Source organism: Durio zibethinus, chromosome 11, assembly GCF_047325235.1.
Source record: "Durio zibethinus cultivar Kanyao isolate XHJ-2024 chromosome 11, ASM4732523v1, whole genome shotgun sequence".
Lineage (NCBI taxonomy): Eukaryota > Viridiplantae > Streptophyta > Magnoliopsida > Malvales > Malvaceae > Durio > Durio zibethinus.
This window is the reverse complement of record NC_143172.1, coordinates 7,313,985-7,340,050: the sequence shown is the minus strand read 5'-3', so window position 1 is coordinate 7,340,050 and position 26,066 is coordinate 7,313,985. Positions and strand designations below refer to the sequence as shown.

The window sequence follows — 26,066 nt, the reverse complement described above, 5'->3', positions numbered from 1 at the left end:
TTACTTTTATATTAAAAATAAAAAACATTATTTTATATTTTAAAATTTTTTTATATAAATTTTAATATAATATTTTTAATAATAATTTATCTTCTCATTACAATGCATCTAATCACTATTGTTATGTTTGCATTTAATGTGTATTTTTACTATTGATTTTAAATTTATCGTTATAATAATCAATCTCAAAATTATAATAATTGATTTGATCTTTACTGTTATTTTTAATTTTATGTTCATAGGAAAGGATCCGTAAATACTATATACTTTTAATTTCTCATAAAATACTATATATATATATATGTATATATCAAATTTATGAATTTTTGTCAATATAATAAGTGATTAACCTGTAAAGGCAAATGTCGGAGAGTTTCTTTTTTTTTTTTCTGAAAATAATTTTTAAATTGACAGTTCAAAACCATTTATAGACAATCCATTTATTGACATAATAATATATAAAATTAAAAATAAAATTTGATGCTATGTATAAGATATGACAGTTCAAATTTTGATTAATTCTTAAAAGATAACATGTAAAACTTGGAAACATCATTACAACCAAAATATAAAATTCTAAAATATGGTTAGCCAAAAGAAAAGGAAGGAGAAAAGACAGCCGACCAAAAAGACAATAAAAAGAAAAAAAAAATTGAAAAAGACAAACAGAAAAGGAGGGAAACCCAGATTCGACGGTCACCGGTAGGTTAAAAAGCAAAGTAAAAATTTTCTTCTTCTTTTTCCCGGGAAAGCCTTTAACGTCCATTAATATTATAGCATGCTATAAATAGTTGAAGAGGGTCAGATCGCAAAGCTAATAGCTTAGTCGTTTACCTGTTAAAACCCCTTATACCAATTTTGTATTCGGGCTAATATTATACATATAACTAAATTCATTCTATTCTTCAATTTCCAACAACCCCATTTTCTTTTTTCTTCTTTGAATCTCCCTCTCCCATCCATTTTTTTTCTCTTTGAATCTTTGCCTACTTATTTTTTCTATACATATTTCGAAGTAGTTGTTATTTTATGCCAAGATAGCACAAAGTTTCATGCTTTTTTATAGGTTGATCAGATTAAGAACAAAAGAGGAAGAAGCAAGGTGAAGGTTTTCTTTTCTTTTTTTTTTTTTTTTTTCTGGTTTAGAAGGGGAAAGAAGGCTCTTTGGTTCGATAGAGCAAAGATGGAGCAAAAGGGGATATTATTGTCAGCTTTAAGTGTTGGGGTTGGCGTTGGGGTAGGTCTTGGATTGGCTTCAGGCCAAACTGTGAGCAAATGGGCTGGCAAAACTTCTGCAGGTGATGGTATTACAGGGGAGAAGATTGAGCAGGAACTTATGAGACAGGTTGTAGATGGAAAGCTTAGCGAGGTCACCTTTGATGACTTTCCTTATTACCTTAGGTAAGCCTATAATGGGTCCTTGTTGCTGCTTTTTTTCCCCTTTGTTTTAGATTGTTTTTTCATTACATGATTTTGCATTAGATTTTGGTTTGACAATTATTTAGGTGGCTAGAAAATCTTGAGAAATAAAGATTTGTTTTTTTTTTTCTTTTTTTTAAATGACCGTAAAGGATAATAGATTTGTGCCATTATTTGTTCTTGTGTTTGATATTGGTGGTGGTAGCCAGTCAACTATAGAAGGAAGAGAACAAAAAGTTGTTGGTTTTGGTATGAATTAATCACCATGTGCATGGTCTGGTATGGAGTATTTTCACATGCTTCTAACAACAATTAACACCCGTCGTCTTTTATTTTTCACATTTCCTTTTATTTGTATTATTTTGTTTTGCGGCTGGTGGGAGTTAAACCCTTTCTTCCTGAATTGTGATTAACTGGTTTATCCTTTTGCCCAGCTAGGTTAAAGGAAGAGGCTTCATTTGGTTTTTATTTTCCTGAGTTCAAGCTCCTAGATATATTTTTTCCCTATAGATGTATAATTTTGGATCATATACGGCCTATGGAATCTGTTTTCATTTTTTGTTCCTCTGGAGGGTGTAGAATATTTATTTTCTATGATATCAAGAAAGTTTGGCAGACTGAGATACTATATTGATTCTTCAACATGATAATGTCCGGTATTTGAACATGCGAACATTTATTTAATGATTTTTGGACAGTCTTAGATCTTGAACTCCATGAAAGCTGCATTTTTGCTCTGGCTTCAAATAGTCCTTTTTTTTTTTCATTTTTATTTTGAGGGATTTCTACTCCTTAATGACTGCAGCTAGGCTGTTTAGTTTTATTTGCATGTTAATCAAGTTCATTTACATTTCATAGCTTTCAAGCAATCTAAATAATTACTCTATGCTAAAACATTTACTACTAAAAGTTTAAGGAATTCATTCCAGTCCCTTTCAATTTTTGTGTGAGGTACCTGGTTTCCATAATATATCAAGTATTAATTTTAAGGCAAAGCTCTATAATAGTTTCATAAATTTACTCTTCCTTCTTATTTTGGTTAATGCAGTGAGAGAACTCGGGAGTTATTGACAAGTGCCGCATATGTCCAATTAAAACACAGTGATGTTTCTAGGCACACAAGGAACCTTTCTCCTGTCAGCAGAGCTATTTTGCTCTCAGGGCCCGCTGGTATGTTTCTGGAATTGTGTCTCTAGTTCTACATTAAGATATTCATCTTTTGGAGTTCATTTTTAACCTAATGGGTTGCTTTTTAATCTTTTGAAGAACTTTACCAGCAAATGCTTGCCAAGGCTTTGGCCCATTACTTTGAATCAAAGCTACTGCTTTTGGACATTACTGATTTTTCTCTCAAGGTTAATAGACAACTTTTATTGTCTTAAAGTTTCAACTGCCATGGAATCCTACTTATTCTTTCTATGATTATCTTTCCACAGATGCAGAGCAAATATGGTTGTACCAAGACTGAACCTGTAACTGTAAGTTCTTTTTTTTTTTTGTGTGTTCTTTTAATAACTGCGTTCATGCTTTGAGCATAGTTGGGTTTGAGTTGATTGTGAAATTGAGTGTGGGGGATGAAGGTTAAACAAGTTATACCCTTAGACGTGCCTTTCTTGAGTTACTTCAATCTTATTAATTTCTACTAAAGATAATATCTACCATGCTGTTTCACATCCTTAAAAGAAAACTTATTAGCTCTAAATTTGTTTTTGGTGGTAATTATGAAAACCTAATTTAGCTGCATCTTTTGCAGTCTTTCAAGAGGTCAATCTCAGAGATGACTTTAGAGCGAATGAACAGCTTGTTTAGCTCCTTTTCGCTTCTTTCGCCAAGAGAAGAAACAAGTGGTATTCTTTCAACGTGTTAAACTATTTGTTAACTGAAGAATTTTGCCTCCTTAGGTTTCATACTTCTTCATTTTGATTCTCTGCAATGTAGAAGCCTGCTTAGACGGTTGTGTTTGTGATTTTATTTTTGACTAGTCATCATGATTATGCTAGAGAACCTTCTTGAATTTAATATTCAATTGCCATCCTAATCTTTTCTTCATTTTTTAACCATTTCTTTTTTTTTTGGTTCAGTTCGACCATTTCTTTCAATGTAGTTTTAATCAAGATTTTTCTTACAGGCACATTACGTCGACAGGCAAGTGCTATTGATATTACTTCCAGGTAATCTCTTTTATCCTTCAATTTTTTCCATTTGCATGGTAGAAGAATATAAAGTGTTTATTGTGTTTAGCGGGCTGGTTGTTCCTGCTGGACCAGAGGTGAGATATCCCCTATAACCTTTTCCTTCATACATTTGCAGGGCTGTGGAAGGTTCAAGCAATCTTCCAAAACTTCGTAGAAATGCCTCAGCTGCATCTGATATGAGTAGCATCTCTTCGAATTGTGCTCCCATAAATCCAGGTTACCCTTCATTTTTCTTCTTTACTTCTGTTTGGAAAGCCTTAAGATAAGTATGATAATCAATTTATTACAGTCAAAAGGTCAACTAGAATAATCTTCTTTGCATCTGTTTGGTGAACCTTAAGATATGCATGATATTATCAATTTATTACAGTCAAAAAGTTAAAAAAAAAAAAAAAACACCTTAACATTGGCCGTGAGCCTGTGACTCAATTACTTTCCTATGAGTCATAATAAAATACACATAAGCTGACGTGTTAACTCTGGTTTGGAATTGAACCATAATTGTCCTAAGAAAGATGCTGGGGTTGGAAAGAAACCTTTGGTCATTTGCTGTGTTGTAGGGTATACAACCTCAAGTTGCATTTAATCTTAATGATCTTTATTAATGGTCTGTATTTGGAACCATTAAACTTATGATATGTCAAATTAAAGTTTTTGGAGCAAAGCCTAATCAACTTATTGATTGCATAGACCTTTTTCAAATAATTGAATTATTCTTTGATTGTAGCTTTCAGCATATCGTGTACATAGCTTCTTATCTTCCGATAAATCTTTTCTTTTTTTTTTTTTAAATTATAATTAGTGAACTCCTCTTACTTACCTGGTTGGATTGATACCTGGTAGTTTGGATTTTGTTGAGCTGTCTTCTCAAACAGTATTTTGCCAAAGGTGAAGTTGACTGAATTAGTTTGGGATTGCACATCACTTTAGAGTCTATGTTGTGACTGCTCAATAAGAACATTCTTGCTATATTCCACTCTATGATAGAGTACTCAATCCTTTATACTGAAGCAAATCTTCTAGAAACTTCGTGCAGTAAACTTCTGGCTGTTGTGAAGGATATGTATGTGATACTCAATTTCTTGACACATAAGGACATGACTTATATTCTTTGGTGGTCTTTTTTGTTTCTTTTAGCATCCCACAAGCGCACGAGCAGTTGGTGTTTCAGTCCGAAGCTTTTTCTACTGTCACTTTACAAGGTATGCCACAAATACTAAGTAGTCAGTTTGGAGATCATTCATGATTGTCTTTCTAGATGATTCTTTCTTTTAATGAATCCATGTGCAAATGCTTGTGTGTGCACAGGCGCACATGCTTTTATATGTTTACATAAGTTGTGTGTCAACACCATACTATCTATATGCTCCGTAAATTCTATATTTGAGTCTAAAAGTTGATTTAAATAAACAGTTGCTAATCATGCCACTTTCAATTTACTTAAATGGTAGTGAAGGCCATTTTCATTCTCTTGCAGGTACTGGTTTCAGTATCAGAAACTGGTTCCATCGTCTTATACCTGAGGGATGTAGAGAAGCTCCTCCTCCAATCACAACACTTTTATAATCTGTTTCAAAAATTGTTGAACAAACTTTCGGGTTCAGTGTTGATACTTGGTTCCAGGATTTTGGACCCCGAAGATGATTGCAGGGAGGTGGATGAGAGGCTCTCAGTATTGTTCCCATACAATATTGAGATAAAACCACCTGAAGATAAAACTCATCTTGATAGCTGGAAAGCCAAACTGGAAAAGGACATGAAGGTGCTCCAAATTCAAGATAACAGAAACCACATTGCTGAGGTACTTGCAGCAAATGACCTTGAATGTGATGATTTGGGTTCTATCTGTCAAGCAGACACTATGGTCCTAAGTAATTATATTGAAGAAATTGTGGTATCGGCAATCTCTTATCACTTGATGAACAATAAGGATCCAGAATACCGAAATGGCAAGCTTGTTATATCATCCAAGAGGTAGACATTAATTATTATTTGATCTTGACATAAGCTTCTTTCCAAGCATTTTTCTTCTTCCCTTTTTCGAAAATCTGTAAATAGCTCACTATAAGTGTTCTGGCTCTGGTGCAGCTTGTCCCATGGACTGAATATATTCCAGGAAGGAAAAAGTTGTGGGAAGGATACCTTAAAATTAGAGACAAATGCTGAATCTGCCAAGGTTTTTCACTAATGCTAGTTTTTCTTTGGAAGAAATCAAGTATTAAAGATCTGGGTCACTTTATACTTGTGGATTAACAATTTACCCCTCTTTGTTAACCTTAGGAAAATGAAGGTGATGAGGCTGTAGGTGCCAAAACTGAATCAAAATCTGACAAACCTGCCTCTGAAAGCAAAAGTGAGACTGAGAAGTCCATTCCTGCTGTGAAGAAGGATGGAGAGAACCCACCAGCGCCAAAAGCACCTGTAAGCTGATGTCCTTTGACAATTAAGTGAAAATTGAGATGAATATGATTGAAAGAAATGTTGCTATGATGCTTACATAATTCAAGGATATAAACAATTACCTCAATACTTCAAAAACTATATAGCTCAAAGGAAAGAAACCAATACCAGAAAGATGATCATCATATTGATTATATCAAGTTTATTCTTATTTTCCCCTTTTAGCATGATACATGCTGTAATGGACAGAGTAATTATAAATGCATTTGTGTCATTTCAAAAGTCTTGACAGCTCACATAGTTCATGTCCATTACCTTTCTCTGGTGTCTTTTTCCTTCAGTGCTTTAAGGTTTTTTCTTACTACAGATATAACGTCCTTGCAGGAAGTTGCTCCTGATAATGAATTTGAGAAAAGAATAAGGCCAGAGGTTATCCCTGCAAATGAGATTGGAGTGACATTTGCTGATATTGGTGCTTTGGATGAGACCAAAGAATCACTTCAAGAGCTGGTCATGCTCCCTCTGCGAAGGCCAGATCTCTTCAAAGGGGGGCTTCTGAAGCCTTGTAGAGGTATATTACTCTTTGGGCCTCCTGGTACAGGGAAAACAATGCTAGCAAAGGCCATTGCGAATGAAGCTGGAGCAAGTTTCATTAATGTCTCCATGTCCACCATCACGTCAAAATGGTTTGGAGAAGATGAAAAGAATGTGAGAGCTTTATTTACAGTAGCAGCAAAGGTTGCGCCAACTATAATTTTTGTGGATGAGGTTGATAGCATGCTGGGGCAGAGGACTAGAGTTGGGGAGCATGAGGCTATGCGGAAAATTAAGAATGAGTTCATGACACATTGGGATGGTCTATTGACCAAAGCTGGTGAGCGAATTCTTGTCCTTGCTGCAACCAACAGGCCATTCGACCTTGATGAGGCAATAATTAGGCGTTTTGAGCGCAGGTATATTTCCATAGTCATTTCACTATCGATATTATCCTTGTATTCTGTCTAACTATGTGATTGGTTAATTTTCTGATCATTTTTGCATTCGCCATCAACTAGCAGCGAGCTGTTATCTTTACCCAAAGAATATTTAGCTTACTCTGCTTGGTTCCTTGTCCTTGAAACATTTTTGCTTTGAGTACCTTAGTCTCCCCTTTTGAAGCACATAATTTACCTTAGACTTGACCTCTCTATCAACAATATTTGACCCCCTTGTGCACTCATTGATTAGCCTTTGAGCTAATAGCTTTGAGTAACTCTTTCACTCAGTCAAGGTTTCTGAAATATTGTTTGGGAGAATCTCCTCCATCATTCTTAATGCTTACTTCTTTGAATTAATATTCATGTGGAGTTCATATTTATGTACCTTTTTCTTGACTTATTCTTGACATTCTATGTTTGTTTCTTATCAAGGATTTCGTGACATTTGATTGGTACTATTACAATTAACAAGGAAGTCCACAGTTTTTTTATGCATGCAATCATGGACTAACTTGCTGACAAGTCAATATGACTGAACATCTTATCTTACTCGTGTGCTTTCCATTTTGATCAGAATTATGGTTGGCCTTCCATCCATTGAGAGTAGGGAAATGATTTTGAGAACTCTACTGGCAAAAGAGAAAGTTGAAGATCTGGACTTTAAGGAGCTCGCGACCATGACAGAAGGATATAGCGGAAGTGATCTCAAGGTTTGTCTTTTAACTCATAGCATTTATCATTTATATTTAACTGTTATTTACTGACGGCATTAACTACCGGGAACAGAACTTGTGCGTGACAGCAGCTTATCGACCTGTTAGGGAGTTGATAAAGCAGGAGAGGTTGAAGGATCTGGTACTAAATCTTTTTCTAATACGTTGTCATTCAAGCATTATCTTCGTGTTACTAGTACGTGTGGACAATGTATCTTACTAATTTCTGTTTTCAATAACTTTCTATAGGAAAAGAAGAGGAGAGAAGAAGCAGGCAAGAGTTCAGAAGATGATTCAGTGACAAAAGAAGAGAATAAGGAGGAAGGAGCAATTACTTTGAGGCCTTTAAACATGGAAGATATGAGAAAAGCGAAGAATCAGGTAAATTCTAGTCATAGTTTCCTGTCAGTTTGTCACTTTGGCATATTTGCATGTCACTGCCATTAATCAGCACATGTGGTGTTTAAAAACTGTATTTGATTAGTCAGATCTTAGTCCATCTAGATTTTAAAGTGAAAACTGGAATGCAGATTGTTTTGCTAGTTATCCAAGAGCAATATTGCTGGTTCAAAAGTTTTCCTTGGAGATTATTCTGCTATTAAGTTGAAATTACCTCTAATTGAAAATGAAAAGAGATTTTTCTGAACCTTAATTCTAGTGGTCACTGGACTATACTACACAATCTAGCTCTATGCATTGCCCATGACTTTCTTCAGGCTGTAACTCTATTAATTTTTCACTTATCTTCACAGGTCGGATACTGAACTTAGTGATGACTGAAACATAATTGATTGTCTGACTAGTCTAACCCAAAACTGTTAGCATAATCTTCAGGCTTATAAAGTTTGAACTAATATGTCACAAAATGAACTTTTAGAACCATATTTTTTTTTATAATAGAATTGCCTTGTTATGCTCAAAAACTTATTGTAAATGCTACAATGTAGGTTGCTGCCAGCTTTGCTTCTGAAGGATCAATAATGGCCGAGCTGAAGCAATGGAATGATTTGTATGGAGAAGGAGGTTCAAGGAAGAAGCAACAGTTAACTTACTTCCTTTAGATTGTAGAAAGCAGGCATCTTATGAACTTCAACAAAAGAGTTGTATGTGAAGAGATGTGAAAATTTGGTGATACCGAAAGCCCCTTCAACAAAAATACAGTCGTAAATGGGGTAGCATCAAGATGGAAAGCTTTGGCATGGGATCCTTGTACAAAGAAATGCTGACCAATACCACAGAGCTGTTGTAGGGTTTGTGTGAAATACATTTTAAAGTATACATCTGGCATTTGTATATCATGCTTAGAAGAGGGTTCTTCCATGAACCATTTGCCACCAATCTTTGGGTATTTTTAGTTGTGTTCTTCTGTGAATGTCTGGCATTTCGAAATGCATTAAGGGTTTCAACTTTCAAAATCAGGGAGGAGTTTATATTGGATTGTTTTGTTTGAATATATTCTCTACACTAGCATTTGTATAATGATAAAACTTGTTTTTTTGCTTCACTTATTTTCACTTTGTTTCAAATTTTTATTAATATTAATATATGAATTGGGTTAAAATTTAGTTAATTAAAGCTAACACCGGGTAGAATTATTAATTGATTATAATATTCATTTTTATAAATAATTTAAAATAGCAAATGATATTTTTAAAATGTAATAAATAAATATATTTATTTTCGTTAATTTTAAAAAAAAATTTCACATCCGTAATATATATATATATATATATATATAGAAACAAGCTTTTGACTTTTCATTGTGTAAACCGTAAACGGACTCGATCACTATAAATTTAACCGTAGGCAAAGACAGACGGTAAAATAGCGAAGTCACGTCTCGACTTTCTTTTAACTAGCGGGTGTCTGTCCCTGTGGTCATTTTTGTTCTTAAAAGCTGGTAATTCCTGCATCAATAAAAACTTGTCTTGTCGCCCATGTTTGTGCGTCAAATGATGGAATAAACTGTGCAATCCAAGAAATGTCAAATCCAACAGAGAGATACCAAAAGCTGTGTCTTAGAGGATCTACCGATACCCAATAGCATGGAAAGAACTCAGCTTCATTCTGGAGTCGGGGGCGCTTATAATACCAAACTTCCCTTGAATCTCCAATCCCTCATCTTTCAAGATACCCTCTCCTCTTTTCGTCTGCTTCCCAGGTAAACCCTCCCTGCAACGTCTTTTCGACTCTTCTCTTGTCCTGTCTCTAACCAGTTCGTATTCTTTATGAATTTCAACATTTCAGCCCATCTCTATATAATCATTAATTCTGTTCCAGTTAATTTTGGATTAAGTTGGAAGCTTGAATTATGTGAAATTGGCTCTGTTGTAGCTAAATAATTCCAAAATTCGATGTTTTTTCATGTATGATGAAATAAATTGAGCTCTTATTAATCAATGATAGGCCCTATTTGGAAGGAATTTGGCTTTCAAAATGGTTGATTGTTACATCAACACTTTCACAATTGTTCATGCTATAAAGAACTAGTATTTATTGGTTAGGGTGTGGACAATTGGATGATAGATAAGTCTGCTTCAAACTATCACATTGATGGAATGGGAACGCTATGTTTTGGGTTGATTATTTCATACCATGCATACAGATAATAGTTCATCATAGTTTTTTTGGTTGATTTCTCTTTTATTTATGAAGGTTGTTGTAAATTCAGAATGCAGACAGTTAGTGCTGTTGCAGCAGCTCATCTCCTACTTCAGAGTGCAGAAGCTGCCTTGCCAAAACAGAAGAAGAGTTTGGTTGTTACAGAGTTTAGGAAGGCAAAGGTTGCACTAAAAAGACATGGCAAAGCACACAGAGAAGAAAAAGATAAACTTCTGAAATAGGTCTCCCTCAATGCCAAACTGAATTTCACAGTATCAAGTTTAGAAAACTAATCAAGTATCTGTTTTTGTCAAATTACTACTCAAATTTTACCTCCCTATATATTTCAGGGTCTGCACAATTGCCTCCAGATGTTCTTGTTCACATAGTCAGTTTACTGGATCTACAATCTTTAATCTCTGTAGCACTTTCTGCTGGTAACTTTTCCTCCCTTTTTGATGCTGGCCTTCCAAATGATTATCATGTATTTACTAACTTAAAGGTGTAATAGATAGCAGTTGGCCTCCTTCCTCCATTCCCTTTGGTTGCTTTATTGGAAGAGCATGGAATTTAGGGGTAAATGATAACCATCCATGGGAATTGCAAGCAATATACATAGTCTTTGGCAGATAGAACTAAAATGCAGTGGGTTGGCAGATCCGTAACAGAGGATTGTACGTTTCTGGAGGAGAATGTGGTTTCTCAGACTCATATTAATTGGAAAGGGACCTTTAAAGTAGCATTATATAGGTATGCAGCATGTGGACTTTTATATGCATAATCACTTTTGTTAATGAGCCATATGCATTATAACTGTTGCTGCAAACAATGGTCGTAAACTTTTTAAATGGCTTCTCATGGGATGGACCTCACAGAATCTCTCTAGCTTGCTGCTGAACACTTTTGAATATTTCACTTGAAAATCATCTTTCCAGCCCTATTGTTCAAATAATATTCTGAATATCAGGCACTTTTTCAAGGAAATAAATATCCGATAGAGGATATTGTGGGCATGCAAGACAACTGTCTGGCTCAAGAACCTGAAATGCTCTAACAAACAGTGTGAGTTGAAATATGAAAGGGTCCAGATTAAGCCTATTTCACTCCACCAGGTATTTGCAATTTCAATAGCTGCTTTTGGGTCTTGCATTTCTTGTAGACTAAACGTTCAACATGTTTCTGGTTGTGGAGTACTTAATGGATGGTTGTATATCAGTGATATCTTCTTCAGATAGTGACAGTGAGTGCGTATCCTATAAACATAAGTAGAGTTGAGAAAAAAAAACCTATTGTTTAGATTGCTACAACTCCAAAAGCATACTTATATGTAATTATAATTCCAGACAAATTATCTGCAAAAACTTCTTGTAATTCTTAAAATCAGTACAAGATGTAAAGATCAAGGTAAAATAACATATTCTAACCGCCAAGAATTCAATGCTGGCGTCAATAGATTAAAAAATAAAGAAGCAAACGCATGTGATCTAAAACTAAGCATCATTGAAAACCATAGTCAATGAGGATGCGTGCAGCTAAAACATAAAGTAGAAACGGGGACTCAGAGGATAGGTCACGGTGCCATAGTAATTGATTTCAGCAAAAACCTAATGACTTAATGTCGTTTAATCTTTCTTCTTCCCTTTCAATGGCCCTTTAAGAATCTTACTCAGAACCTTCTCATCAAATACTGCATACTGCTTCTTGATCTCAACTATTGCCTTCTCAGAAAATGAATCGACTTTGTCCTCGTATTTCTCATAAAACACCGGCACAGTGTGAAGCAGAACAAATACTGTCCATAAAGTCAATTTGGTGTCAGTTATCATAGCCAAAAGGTTTTTTTTTTGGTCAAGAAATCTACTTTGTAAAAGCTTGAGAAAATAATCAAATTCCCTACCTATGTAGATCAATGTCAAGAAGTTAAAACAACTTCCCACAACTGACAGAATCCATAATCCAGCAATGACCTAGAGAATATAACAGCAAAGCAGCACCTAGAGACATTAGTTAACCTGGAGCAGGCAGTTCGTTTAAATGCAAAAATGGTATTGATAGGACTGGTTTACTGTTTTCTTTTGATAGCAAGACGAAATCATTAACCAAAGAAATCAAGGCAAATATTAACATACACCAAGAAACGTCTTCAAATCTTTTCCAGATGCAACGTCCCGCACAACATCAAGAGCTCGGTTAATTTCAATTCTCAGAGCAGATGCAACTTCAAGGACACATTTTTCAGGAAGTAAGACTTCCGGGATGTTTGGTGGAGACCTTCATATCCGACAAAGTTATAAGTTACAATAAAATTCAATCAAACGATCATAAGGACAAAAAGAAGAACGCTTGAAAACCTTACTCATTGATGAAGTTAGAGGCATTAGACCAGAGGAAAAGGATTGATAGAAGGATTATCAAAATATGGCAAACAAGAGTGATTAGATGGTATTCAAGCATTTCAAAGAGAAACCACAACGCTGTTGCACTACCAAGCACACTTCCAGAAATTTTCTTGTTCCTCCATAGCAAAACATCAGCGGCTGCAGAACAAGATCCAATTAACACAAAGATGATAATAAACAATAAAAAATAGAATGCTACAGATTCTTTGGCCGTAAGCTTTTGCAAAAAAAATATAGACTGAGGAACGAAAGAAGATTCAGCTACTCATAATATTATTATTTTAAAAAAATTCAACATAACTTCCCTTGAAATGAAGAATAGATTCAAAACTATTGATGATGCATTCACAATTCACGAATTATATAAACAGAAAAGAAAAGTGCATAAAAATCAACACAAATTCGCTGAAATCATTACTTGGAAAGATTTCGTATCTGCGCTAAATAACCACGTAAGGAAAGGTAGGATTTGAAAAACTAGCATCGATCTGATCGAAATAAATTACATCGGCAATTCCTAGTTTTAGAAGTCAGATAAAAAATGAATTAAAAAAACAGAGCATGTCGTTTAATGCAAACAACTAATGTTAATTTAAAACATCTCAAAAACAATTGAGAAAATGATTTCGCGGAATCTAAGTAAATAAAATGATAAAGCTTAAAAGATAGATTAAGATTTGGATATCGTGAGTACGTTTTCCAGCGCCTAAGACTTGATGAAGAGGCTTCTCTCTGCCAAAGAGGCGATAAACTTTAGATTTGTGAGCGTCAACGTGAGAGGGCTTGTCGTCGTCAGAATCGGAGGAGGATGAGGAGGAATCGCCGTGGATCTTCTCGGCCATCTTCTCCATCAGCGTCCCTTCGTGCTCGGCCATTAGATCTCTATGCGTTTGATGGAGCGATACGAGGGCGTGTCGGGATTTTGCAGAGCGAAAGAACAGTAAGTGACGCGAACCGAGGCGTTTAAATTTGTAGCTTTGGAGGGGAATGGGAATCCGAAGCTTAGGTTCGGGGTGGGACGAGCCTTACGAGTGTAACGGAAAACGAGGAAAGTGCAGGCGCCTGTAATTTCTTAATGTGCCTTCTCTCTCTGGCCTGCCAATTGTTCATTGCTTTGTCCTTCCTAAATCCTAATTTCTATTTCCACTTCTAACGTTTTTAACTCCTCAGATGTTAAAAAATTAAAATACATTAATATTAAACATTGAATTATTTTAAAATTAATAACAAATTAAAATTATTGACCGAACTTGCTGGATATATTAGCTACTACAACTTCAAATAAATTTAATTAAAAGGTAATCATCATCGATTTATTAATATTTTGCATATTTTTGACAAATTATTAACAATCTATATGAATAAAAAACTATTAATGTATTTTTTAAAGAAAAAATATTGAGAATTTTGAGTATAATCATTTTTTTTCTATTTTATTTGCTGAAATATCTATATATAATATTAAATTTTAAGTTATAATAACAAATTATTAACAAGCCAAATCATGGTTAGATTAGACGTCTTCTCGTCTCGTTTCGTCCATCCATTCATTAATTACCATTTATTTACTTCGTAAAATCCGAAGGTTTGGAGTCTGGAAGTTGACCATTCATTCGTCATTTATTTTATGTAGTGACACGTGGAATTACGAGCGGTCACCTTTCTCTGATCGCTCTAGATGTTTGCTGGTAAACTAATTGCGAACCTCCTTCGGAGGCGCTTGGTATGGTATCCGCCTCAACGGTCAACCTGGCACTCTTTTCTTATTATTTATTCTTTTTATTTATTTGTAGGTAATTATAACTCTTATATAAAAATCGAAATTTTGATAAAAAGAAATTATATTATTGACATATAAGCGACGTGGAAAAATTACCATATTTTTATAATCAATATATTTTTTTCATTTAAATTATTTTTAAAAAATTAAATTATTAAATATTTTTATTATTATTTATCTTAAATCATTTTCAATTAAATTCATATAATAAAACTTTAATTTTCATCATTATCATTAATACATAAAATAATTTTACGTCCCTTTTTTTTATATTGTCACTATTACATTAATTTTGAAATATTCCTTAAATTTTAAAAAATGGTTAAAAATTTGTAATTTCCTTAAATTATTCATAATTTAATATATATTAAAATTTTCAAACTTCCTTGGCAAAAAAAAAAAAAACCCAAACTTTAAATTTGTGAAACAAATTCTAAATTCTAAATTCTAATTTTAATGAAATCAAATAATATTTGATTTATCTACCAATTGAATTTAGATTTAAGCTTGCACCATTTTGGAGCCTTTACTTCAGCCTATATCTTCTAACGTTATCTACCAAATTTAGAGCTTTTTATAGTTTCTTTTTATGCTTTTCGTTTTTGTAGAAAACATTTTGACTAATAAAGCATATTAGCATTGAATTAAGCAGCCACCCACGTTTACTTTGTTTCTCGTTTCTTTATATGGATAGGGTGTTTTCACTTTCCAAATAGTCAGGTTGTGTCATATAAGGAAATATGAGCTTCACATAATTCACAGAGAATTTTCACCTAACCAGCCAGTTGGGAAACAGAGAAAAGAACGAACAGATCCAAGTGTAGACATTACATTTTGTCCAAAATTTTTTCGAGACAAAGACGGGCTTCGATAGTGAATTGAGCTCAATTGGGAAGCTTAAGGCCCAATAGAAAAATTTTCATTTTAATTTTAATTTGATTTAGTTTTTGATTTTATTTACTTATCATTATTATTTAAAAAAAATAACAAAGGTTTAAAATAAAAAGGAAAATGAGGAAAAAAAAGCAAGAAATTGGTGATTCAATCCTAAATCAGTTGGAGCATGATTCTTGGTGATTCAATCTCGGATTTGTTAAAGCATAATTCATGCAGAGGATCAATTCATGGATGAATAAAATCATGATTGCAGATTATGTGGAAAGGATTTTTTTTAAATTGGACGAATATGAATCCCTATAAAGGATTCAAGACAACAATCAACAAGGCAGGTCTAATTCTCCCATATGGTAGCGTTTTTTCAACTATAAATTGGAGCCATGCAAATCGAAAAGGCAAATATAGAAGCAATCACACAATAGCCGAGGGCCTTAATTAACAAACAAAGCAAGCAAAGAGAAAATCAAGCAGAACAAAAAAATTTGGCAATAAGCACCCAAGTAATTCAGTAGTAGTAACAAAGAAAGGCAACACATGGATTCAACCAGGCAAGGAATCAACCAAAACCAATTTACAAACAATAACTCTTAGCCTCAATCATACCCAGAACCAAGGAGCCTGAAAATCAATTCACACTTGAAAGCCAACACACACAGCCTCATATACAATACCTAGAAACCTATACCTAGAATCCCATTAGAAGACAAGCAAAAGGCCAGCCACACAATTTTAAAAAATCAAGTCAATCCAAAGCAAGTCCCAACATAGTCAACTAAAGCATTTAATCAAAAACCTAGAAGCCAAATCAAAAACTCCAACAAACAGAAGCAAACACAAGCAACAAAATAGCAATAAGTCAACAACAATCCATACAAAAATCATAAAAAAGCAAGAAGTTGACAATAAAAGGGATTTTTTTAGTTTTAATTTGATTTTTTTTTAGTTTTTGGGTTTTAAAACAGAGATAGAAAAATGAGAAAGGAAATGCTGCTAGAGGAGTAAATTTCTGGCATAGGCTACGACAGCGTAAGGTGACAGCAAGCTGCTGAAATCTAGGTTAGACTGCCAGTGCTTTGGTATTTTGAAAAGGCTGCTGATTGCCTTGGTTTTTAGCTAGTTTAAGAGAGAAGAAAGGGATCTGACATCAAAAGATGGGGAAGGAAGAAAATTGAATGAATGAATAGAAAACCAAAACTTACCATTTTGGTGTGGAAGAAGAATGGAAAAAAAAAAACTGCAAGCACACATGCCTTTATGACCCGATCGTTGACCCGTCTGTGACCTCTTTTCAACTCGACTCTTTTGGTTGTTGACTTTGGTTAACTAGGATGAGCTTTTTGGTTGAAGTTTAAAGTTTTTGTTTGAACCCAGTGACCTGTATAAAGATCCGTGCTTCGACTTAATTCAATCGCAGGTGTTTTTTTTTTTTCTATTTTAAATTTGTTTTTTGATTTTATTTTTTATTTATTTTTTATTTTTATTTTGATTTTATTTTTAGTTTATTTATTTATTTATTTTTATTGAGTAACTTATTATTTGTTAAATATTTTGCAAAAATTCAATTTTATTTTTGAAAAACAATAACAAAAAAATAATAAAAAAATTTTTTCAAATAAATTCATAAATCTTACCAAACTATTGGAGAATTTTCATAAACTTAAATTTTATAGAATCCACCAAACTGTTGAAAATTTTCATACATCAATTTTCATACATCAATTTTCAAAAAAATTTTTTATCCTACCAAACTGTTGGAAGATTGCATCTCAAGTTAAATCTTACCAAATTATTAAAAGATTTAATGAATTTTCTCAAAATAAAATTTTATAAATATTTTTACAATAAAATTTTACCAAATTTTTGAAAGATCTGCATCAAAATAAATCTTAATAAACTATTGGATGACTTTATTAATTTTTTTGAATAAAATATATTGATAAATCAGACAACGGAGCCTCTTCAAAGTGGGATACTAGTCTCTATGAATACTCCTCATATTAAAAAATTACCTTAAATTACTACCAAACTATTAGGGTAATTTCAAGACTAATTTTTAATATTAAATATTTTGATAAATTACAAACATGATCAAGGCTTGGTTAATATGAAATCAGACTGATACCATCTTTTGGATATGTGTTATGAAGATGCTATAATCTTCCTCACATGTAACCATACTTTTGAACCTAAAATCTAGTTTCATGGATCATAATCTACTATTTAAAAATACCGAAGTCAATCTTGGAACTCCTCTTTAAATGGGACAAATTCGATTAAGTGACCAATCACATCTAAACAAAAAAAATTGATGACGATTCTTAAAAATTATGTCTAGTGGTAGGTCTATGGATCTATACGTTATGATAGTTTGGTGACTTCACTGGAGATAAATTAAGAGTCAAGCCAATAAATGATTTTTTATTATCCATGCCTTGCTTAATAAATTTAAGATTATTTTTTTATTTTATTTCTTTTCATTGCTTATATTTGCTTAGTTATTCATTTATTATATATATGTCATTCATTTGCATGTGTATAACATAAGCTCTCCACCCGAGTTTTACCCTTAAGAGAAAGTAAAATACCTATGTCCTTGTGAGATTTCATATCTCTATATGGGCCTGCAAAATACTTCAACTCAAATTAAATCTTTTTCACTGTTAGCCTATGATGGGTGAGGATTTTGGTGCCTTACTAGTCTATAATGGATAATGATGTAAGAAAAAATTTGGGAACCTTTTAGAAGTAATCCAAATCGCATATAGTTAACTTTAAAAAATTAACCATAGGTAGAGCCATGTTTTTTCACCTTTTATAGTTAACCTAAAATTTATGGTCATGCTGTTAGTTTACTTGTTTTATAGTGTTTATTCTGTTAAAATGACTAACCAATTTTCTTGGTTTGTTTTTTTTTTTTTGTGTATATTCATAAACATACATGCATTGCATTACATTCAATCATGATCATTTATTCATTATGTCAAATCATGTCAAGATCACTTATTCTAGATTATGGTACTAAGGTGTAAGAATAGCTCAACATCCATATAACACTCGAGCTAGAGCTAGGAAGATAGAGCAAGATAATGCAAATCATTTTGAAAGGTTGAAAAAGGCTCAGGAGGTAATTGAGGGGAAATGAGCAAGATCTTTGAAGCTCTAGATAAAATAAACAAAGAAAAAAATAGTTAAGAAAGATATCTCGCATGAAGTCACTAAGTCACTATATTTTTCAAGTTTCGATCCATATCAGACCTAAGTCACTCCAAGCTTTCAGCCACAACAAACCACGTTCTCCACTCATAGCTACCCAGGAATGCCCTATGTACCCAGTCAAGTAAATGTTCAGATTTACACTAATCTTATCTTCGTTGAAAAGGCAGTCGAGCCAATCCAAATTTTCAATTTGGATGAGGTAAAAGAAATAGTGAAATTATAGATAGTTGCATCATCAGAAGACTCTAAGAGTAATTAAACAATAAGCATAATTGAGGAAAGATTATGAGCTCTAGAAGGTATTGACTTTTATGAATCCATGGATGCTGTGGGGCTTTGCTTGGTGCCAGACATAATGATATCCCCAAAATTCAAAGTGTTAAAGTTTAAAAAATACGACGATACTAAGTGTCTCATTACACATGTCATAATGAATTATCCTAAAATGACAGCACATGCCAGTAATGAGAAGCTACTCATGCACATTTTTTCTAAGACAACTTAACTTGGTCTGTTGTAAGGTGGTATGTTTAGTTGGACATGACTCACATAAGATTACAGAAGGATTTGACTTGATCTTTCATTAATCAGTATTATCACATCATAGGTTTAGCTCTTGATTGATTTTCATTGCAAGAAATAAAGAAAAAAGCATCTAAGTCCTTCAAAGAGTATTCCCAAAGATGACGAGATGTCGTCGCTCAAGTACTACCTCCCTTAACTGAAAAAAAATGATGATTTTATTTGTAAGCATTTTAAAGTTGCTTTATTATGAGAAGATGATAGAGAATGTAAAAAAAAATTAATTTATAAAAATGATAAGGAATGTAAAAAAAAAAATTAATCGATATGGTGATCTCAAGAGAGATTATTAAAAATGCCATCAAGAATGGTAAACTTGAGAAGAGAAAAATCGACAATGCCAAGAAAGGTGGGATGCCTAAGAAAGAAAAAGATAAAGCCTAAGCGATGAGTTTTGAGGGGCAACAATCCATAAGTTATGCTCTATATCCACTATATGTTCATCTTACTTACTATCCAGCTACTAATAATATTACGCAAGTTTTTACCAGCCTTACTTTCTAATCATGAACAATATCGCTCTAAGTTCTCATCAACTAGCTTTTTAAGTACCTACATATAGGCCTAATCCTGTTACTACACCAGTTTCAAAGCTTAACAATCAAACAAGTGGTTTAGAAAGATCCAGGAGTAATTAAGAGAAAGCTTGCTTGATCCTATCCCCATAACCTATATTGAGCTATTTTTAGAATTGGTAAAAAATGACCTAGTATCCCTAGTCTTTTTGGAGCTATTGAAAACTATCTTATCCCAAATGGTATAATGTTAATGCCATATGTGACTACCATAATGGGAATGTGTGTCACTCCATAGAAACATGCCATACTTTCAAGTATAAAGTACAAAATTTGATTCGAGTAGGCTCAATAAACTTCAATGAATCAGGGGAGCTGAATATCCACAAAGACTTTTTGCCCAATCATCCAAAGACATGATTTTGGGAAAGTTGATTGAAACTGATTATCATCTTAAGATTTTTTGAGAATATAGATCTTTTTTATATGCTTAGATTTCATCTTATTTTTAATTATTTTAATAAAAGTGACAGATTTGATGCATTTTCATAACATTTTCTTTTTTGTGTGAATAACCATTATTTACTTAACTTCTCATACCTTTTCTCATATCTATTCTTTGATTTTAAATAATGAATATTCATACAGTCATGATGATAATTTAGGATTTGATTTTGAAAACATCATTCATAATGATTTGATTGATAGATAAAGTTGATCCATTAGGATTGTTGAATAAAAAGAAGATAAATTTGTTGAAAAGTTTTGAAATGATGTAACATATGATCTTTATGATAATTCATTCACAAGTCTGCTTTTGATCAATAAATATTTTTTATTGAGAGTATTCATATTCAAGATGAGAAAAGACCATCTTTCTTCTATCCTTAAGAAAAAAAAGTAAACTTATCCTTTGCAACCTTATTTGAACCTATTGAAATTTTTTTTTGAAGAATCCTAACCAAAGATCACCCTCACACTGAGAGCAAAGTTTGAGAAGTTTGTTTATCCTAAGTTATTTCAAGGGCAAAGTCTTCTGGTGTTCAAAATTTTCTTGAAAAATGGTGAAAAAAAATTGATGGGGTAAAATGCCAATATGTTTCATATGAAAAATGATTCTTGGTTTGATAGCCTTTCAAATATGATTTGGGCATGTTTTATCCATTTCTTTCATAACGCTCACTTAGCTTACATTACGTCTTTTAAAAGTCTATTTTGATTAAAAGTGAGTACTCGATTAGAGAATCATAAATTAAATTAAGGTAGATGTGCTATTGGATTGTTTGGGACTTTAATCAAAGTGTCATTTATGGATAAAAGGGTAAAGAGAAATTTTTTTTAAAAAAAGAAGGAGCTGTGCAAAAAAAAAAGGCAAAAAATAAAAAAAATAAAAAAATGAGAAAAAATGAGAAAAAAAAAAGACTTAAACTAAAAATCTGAAAAAATAGTTTAAGTAAAGATGAAAACTTAAAGAAACAACATCATGTGAGGGTTCTAGGAATGATGATGATAATTGGCTTAAAGACTGATGATATTGATGGAATGTGTTTTTGAAAAAGAATTATGAGTTAAAGTTTGAAATTGTCTGATCAATCATTATTTTAAATGTTGATATCCCATTTGAATAGTGCAAATATTTTACCTTGGTTCACCTTTGATTTGTTACGGACCATTTTTTTTCATAAAGACCCTTTCTTTTATCTTTTGCCAAATGTACATCCCTTGAATGAATAAAAAAAATGTATCATGTTTGTCACCAATTTAAATGATGGTAAATAAATGAATGACAATGTTCATAAAAAGAGGTCCATTCTTTTGAAAGAAATCTAAGATGAGATAGTGAAAGAAGCCTAAGAAGATGTTTAAAAAAAAGACGAACAAGACAATTTGATAATGAATTTAGTGATAGATTGGTTAATTAACCTGTGAGTTATGACCAGATGAGAAGAATGACATAGATCAACTGACAAAATTTTTTCTAAGATCATTAATGCTGAAAAGTTAAAAAAAAAACACATGAGAGGGTGAAGTCTTGAGAACCTTATTATCATAATTGAAACTTTATGGCATTGATTTAGTAACATCTGCACTACATACATTTTGTTTATATTGCATCTACATTTGCATCCTAGATAGGACCAACATTTGCATCGCTGCATTATCATTTATCACTCATTTTCAATCTTGGCTCAGTCTAGATTATTTTTTAGACTTGTGGTTCAATCCTGATTATCTGATCTTGGCTCAATCCAGATTATCTTTCAGACTTGTAGTTCAATCCTAGTCATTCGATCTTGACTCAATCTAGATCATTTTTTTGACTTGTAGTTTAATTTCGATCATTTGATCTTTGCTCTATTCAGATCATTTTCCTAACTTGTGGTTTAACCTTGGTCAGTCGTTTGATCTTGGCTTAATCTAATCATTTTTATTTTTTTTTACCAGCGGTTTAATCCTAGTCACTCATTTTTTTCTCATCTTGGTCTAGATCATTTTATTTTTCAAACCCGTGGTTTAATCTCGATCATTCATTTTAATCTCAATTTGGTCCAAATCATTTTTTTAACCTTTGCGAAACTTGAAATCTTACAAATCTGAAAGTCCTAGCGAACATGAATCTTTACGTATTTAAAACCTCTGCGAAACTTAGAATCTTGTTAATTTTTTATTCTTGCGAACTTGAAATCTTTGCGCATTTAGAACCTCTGCAAAACTTAGAATCTTGTAAATATTTCATTCTTGCAAATATGAAAGTTCTTACAAACCTGAAATCTTTGCTATTTAGAACATCTGTAAAACTTGAAATCTTACGAATCTTTCATTCTTGTGAATATGAAAACCTTTACGAATCTTGAATCTTTACGATTTTGTTAAACTTGGAATATTGGAATCTTTCAGCTTTTATTATGGAACCTCATAAATTTTTGAATGTCTAAATTGTGAATCTTTGGATTTAAAGTTAAAATTTTGAACTTTATTTTGTCAACATGCAGTTTAATCCTGGTTACTCATTTTCATCTTGGCTCAGTCTAAATCATTTTATTTTTTTGATTCAAAGTTTAATCCCGATCATTCATTTTGATCTTGACTCAATCTAGATCATTTTATTTCTTGTTTTGTAGTTCAATCTCAATCATTTTCCTATTTTTGGTATACTTCGATCATTTTTTTAATCTTAGCTTTCTAGATCCGAACAAAATGAATGTCTTTTATCTTTGAGCAATTTTTATTTTCTAGAAATTGTGCAAAGAGAAGCAACTGTAGATACCCCATTTTATCTGAGATTTTTTTGAGATGAAAGCAGGCTTCGATTGTGAATTGGGCCTGAAGGGGAAGCTTAGGACTCAATAGAAAATTTTTCATTTTAAATTTAATTTGATTTAGTTTTGTTATTTTATTTACTTATCATTATTATTTTAAAAAAAAAAATAAAAAAGGTTTAAAATTAAAAAAAATAGGAAAAAGAAAGAAATTGGTGATTCAATCCCGGATTCTTTGGAGCATGATTCTTAGTGATTCAATCCTGGATTTATTGGAGCATAATTCATACAAAGGATCAATTCATGGATGAATAAAATCATGATTACAGATTCTGTGGAAATGATTTTTTTCAAATTGGACGAATATGAATCCCTATAAAGGATTCAAGATAGCAATCAACAAGGCAAGTCTAATTCTCCCATACGGTAATGCTTATTCAACTGTAAATTGGAGCCATGCAAATTGGAGAGGCAAATATAAAAGCAATCACACAATAGCCGAGGGCCTCAATTAACAAACAAAGCAAGCAAAGAGAAAATCAAGCAGAATAAAAGACTTTGGCAATAAGCACCCAAGTAATTGAACAATAGTAACAAAAGAAGGCAACACATGGATTCAACCAGGAAAGGAATCAACCAAAACCAATTCACAAACAATAACTCTTAGCCTCAATCATACCTAGAACCAAGGAGCCTAAAAGTCAATTCACACCTGAAAGCCAACACACACAGCCTCATATACAATACTTAGAAAGCTATACTTAGAATCCCATTAGAAAACAAGTAAAAGGCTGCCCATACAATTTTTAAAAATCAAGTCAATCCAAAGCAAGTCCCAACATAGTCAACCAAAAGCATTAAATCAAAAACCCAGAAGCCAAATAAAAAACTCCAACAAATAAAAGCAAACAGAAACAACAAAATAGCAATCAGTCAACAACAATCCATACAAAAATCATAAAAAAGCAAAAAGTTGACAATAAAGGAAATTTTTTAGGTTTCAATTTGATTTTTTTTAGAGTTTTTGGGTTTTAAAACAGAGATAGAAAAATGAGAAAGGAAATGCTGCTATAGGAGTAAATTTCTGGCATGAGCTACGGTGGCACAATGTGACGGCAAGTTACTGGAATCTGGATTGGATCGCCAGTGTTTTGGTGTTTTGAAAAGGCTGTCGATTGCTTTGGTTTTTGGATGGTTTAAGAGAGAAAAAATGGATCTGGCATCAAGAGACGGGGAAGAAAAGAAAATTAAAAGAATGAATAGAAAACCAAAACTTACTGTTTTGGTGTAGAAGAAGAATGGAAAGAAGAACTGCAAGCTCACGTACCTTTATGACCTAATCTGTTGACCCATCTGTGACCCTTTTTCAACCCAACTTTTTTGGCTATTGACTTTGTTGACTAGAATGAACTTTTTGGTTGAAGTTTAAAGTTTTTGCTTGAACCTGGTGACCTACGTGAAGATCTGCACTTTTACTAGATCCGATCGCAAGTGTTCTCTTTTTCTTTTTTTATTTTAATTTTTTATTTATTTTATATTTTGATTTTTATTTTATTTTCAGTTTTATTTATTTATTTACTTTACTAATTTTTATTATTTTTTTTTATTTTTATTGAGTAGCTTATTATTTTTTAAATATTTTACCAAATTCTTTTTTATTTCTAGAAAACAATAACAAAAAAATAATAATAATTTTTTTTCAAATAAATTCATGAATCCTATTAAACTATTGTAAAATTTTCAGGAATTTAAATTGTATGAAATATTCCACCAAACCATTGGGAAATTTCATAAATCAGTTTTTAAAAAGAAATATTTATATCCTTGGAGGATTGTATCTCAAATTAAATCTTAGCAAACTATTAGAAGATTTAATGAATTTTTTCAAAATAAAATTTTATAAATATTTTACAATAAAATCTCACCAAACTATTGGGAGATCTGCATCAAAGTAAATCCTACCAAATTATTAGAAGATTTTACTAATTTTTTTAAATAAAATATATTAATAAATTCGAAGATGAAACCTTTTTAGAGTGGAACACTAATCTCCATAAATACTCCTAAGGTAAAAAAATTATCTTAAATTGCTACCAAACCTTTAAGACAATTTTAAGACTAATTTTTAATATTAAATATTTTGGTAAATTACAAATATGATTAAGGCTTGGATAATCTGAAATCAGATTGATACCATCATTTGAATGAGCGTTGTGAGGGTATTGTAACCTTCTTCACACATAACTGTACTTTCAAATCTAAAATTTGATTTCGTAGATTAGAATATATTATTTAAAGATACCTAAATCAATCTTAAGACTCTTCTTTAAATGAGACAAATTCGATTAGGTGACTAATCACACTTAAACAAAAAAAAATTGATGGTGACTCCTTAAAATTATATCTAACAATAAATTCATAAATCTATATGTTATGACATAAGATCTTGCGAACTATACCATGTTGAAAATTGTTATAATGAGTTAGTTCATAATGGCTAGCAACCCATGGATTAATCCCCTCCATTCAAAATTTGGATCAAATTATACTATCTATTACTATATTTTGATTAAATAATAAATTGATCTTTTTATTTTTAATATATTAAAATAAATCCATATTTATCAATTAAAATAATATTATTTGAATACATTAAGATAAATAAACTAATTTCATTTGATCAAAATATAAAAACTTACGGTAAAATTCCACTTAAGCAATGCTAGTCATACTCATAGTCATACTAGCATCAGCAAGGCCCAAAAGAATTGGGACGAGACTGAGTGAATTAATAGCACCTTTACCTAATGATCCATTAGGCAGCTACTCCTTGTATAGCCCGCCCATAAGCAGTCTTTCATAACTCAAAGCATCATCCTCCAAAGCCTAAACAAAGGCAGCTAACAGGCCGGAGAGAAAACAGAATCTTGTTCCAATATGGAGAGTTTTTAAAATCAAACCTCTAATCGACAGCAAACACGAAGACCCCACATTGTCCTCAACAAAATCCACTGAATTCCCTAAAGCAACGATAAAGAGCAGCCAACGTTTCTGAATATTTTAAAGAGGCGTGAGAGATTTGCTTTGTTCACCAAACCAAACCCACAAGCCA

General features: G+C 32.3%; 2 protein-coding genes and 1 pseudogene across 5 annotated transcripts; 2 read left to right on the top strand and 1 right to left on the bottom strand.

Annotated features, from left to right (window-relative positions):
- Nucleotides 1–816: 816 nt before the first annotated feature.
- On the top strand, nt 817–9,208 carry LOC111289584 (uncharacterized). 3 transcript variants are annotated; one of them, XM_022880737.2, is made up of 16 exons: nt 817–1,401; nt 2,468–2,589; nt 2,686–2,774; nt 2,856–2,897; nt 3,173–3,266; nt 3,548–3,590; nt 3,730–3,830; nt 4,752–4,816; nt 5,092–5,588; nt 5,703–5,790; nt 5,895–6,035; nt 6,399–6,967; nt 7,566–7,701; nt 7,778–7,846; nt 7,954–8,085; nt 8,652–9,208. In XM_022880737.2, exons 1-16 carry the CDS (start codon nt 1,184–1,186, stop codon nt 8,763–8,765), a joined length of 2,520 nt encoding a protein of 839 aa, XP_022736472.2. In that variant the 5' UTR covers nt 817–1,183; the 3' UTR covers nt 8,766–9,208. The 3 variants fall into 3 exon arrangements, with proteins under 3 accessions (XP_022736472.2, XP_022736471.2, XP_089624046.1); XM_022880736.2 differs by having other exon boundaries at nt 5,071–5,588; XM_089767920.1 differs by lacking the exon at nt 817–1,401 and adding an exon at nt 1,741–2,075.
- Nucleotides 9,209–9,535: 327 nt separating this feature from the next.
- On the top strand, nt 9,536–10,793 carry LOC111291079 (F-box protein At5g52880-like; annotated as a pseudogene). Its single transcript, XR_016346289.1, has 3 exons — nt 9,536–9,865; nt 10,376–10,547; nt 10,656–10,793. The product of XR_016346289.1 is annotated as an F-box protein At5g52880-like (transcript).
- A 783-nt stretch (nt 10,794–11,576) lies between these two features.
- LOC111291078 (reticulon-like protein B3) lies at nt 11,577–13,721 on the bottom strand. Its single transcript, XM_022882657.2, has 5 exons — nt 13,399–13,721; nt 12,662–12,842; nt 12,435–12,576; nt 12,203–12,272; nt 11,577–12,097 (listed from the first exon to the last, which is right to left on the bottom strand). The coding sequence occupies exons 1-5, from the start codon at nt 13,577–13,579 to the stop codon at nt 11,928–11,930; spliced, it is 744 nt and encodes a 247-aa protein (XP_022738392.2). The 5' UTR covers nt 13,580–13,721; the 3' UTR covers nt 11,577–11,927.
- Between the last annotated feature and the right edge of the window lie 12,345 nt (nt 13,722–26,066).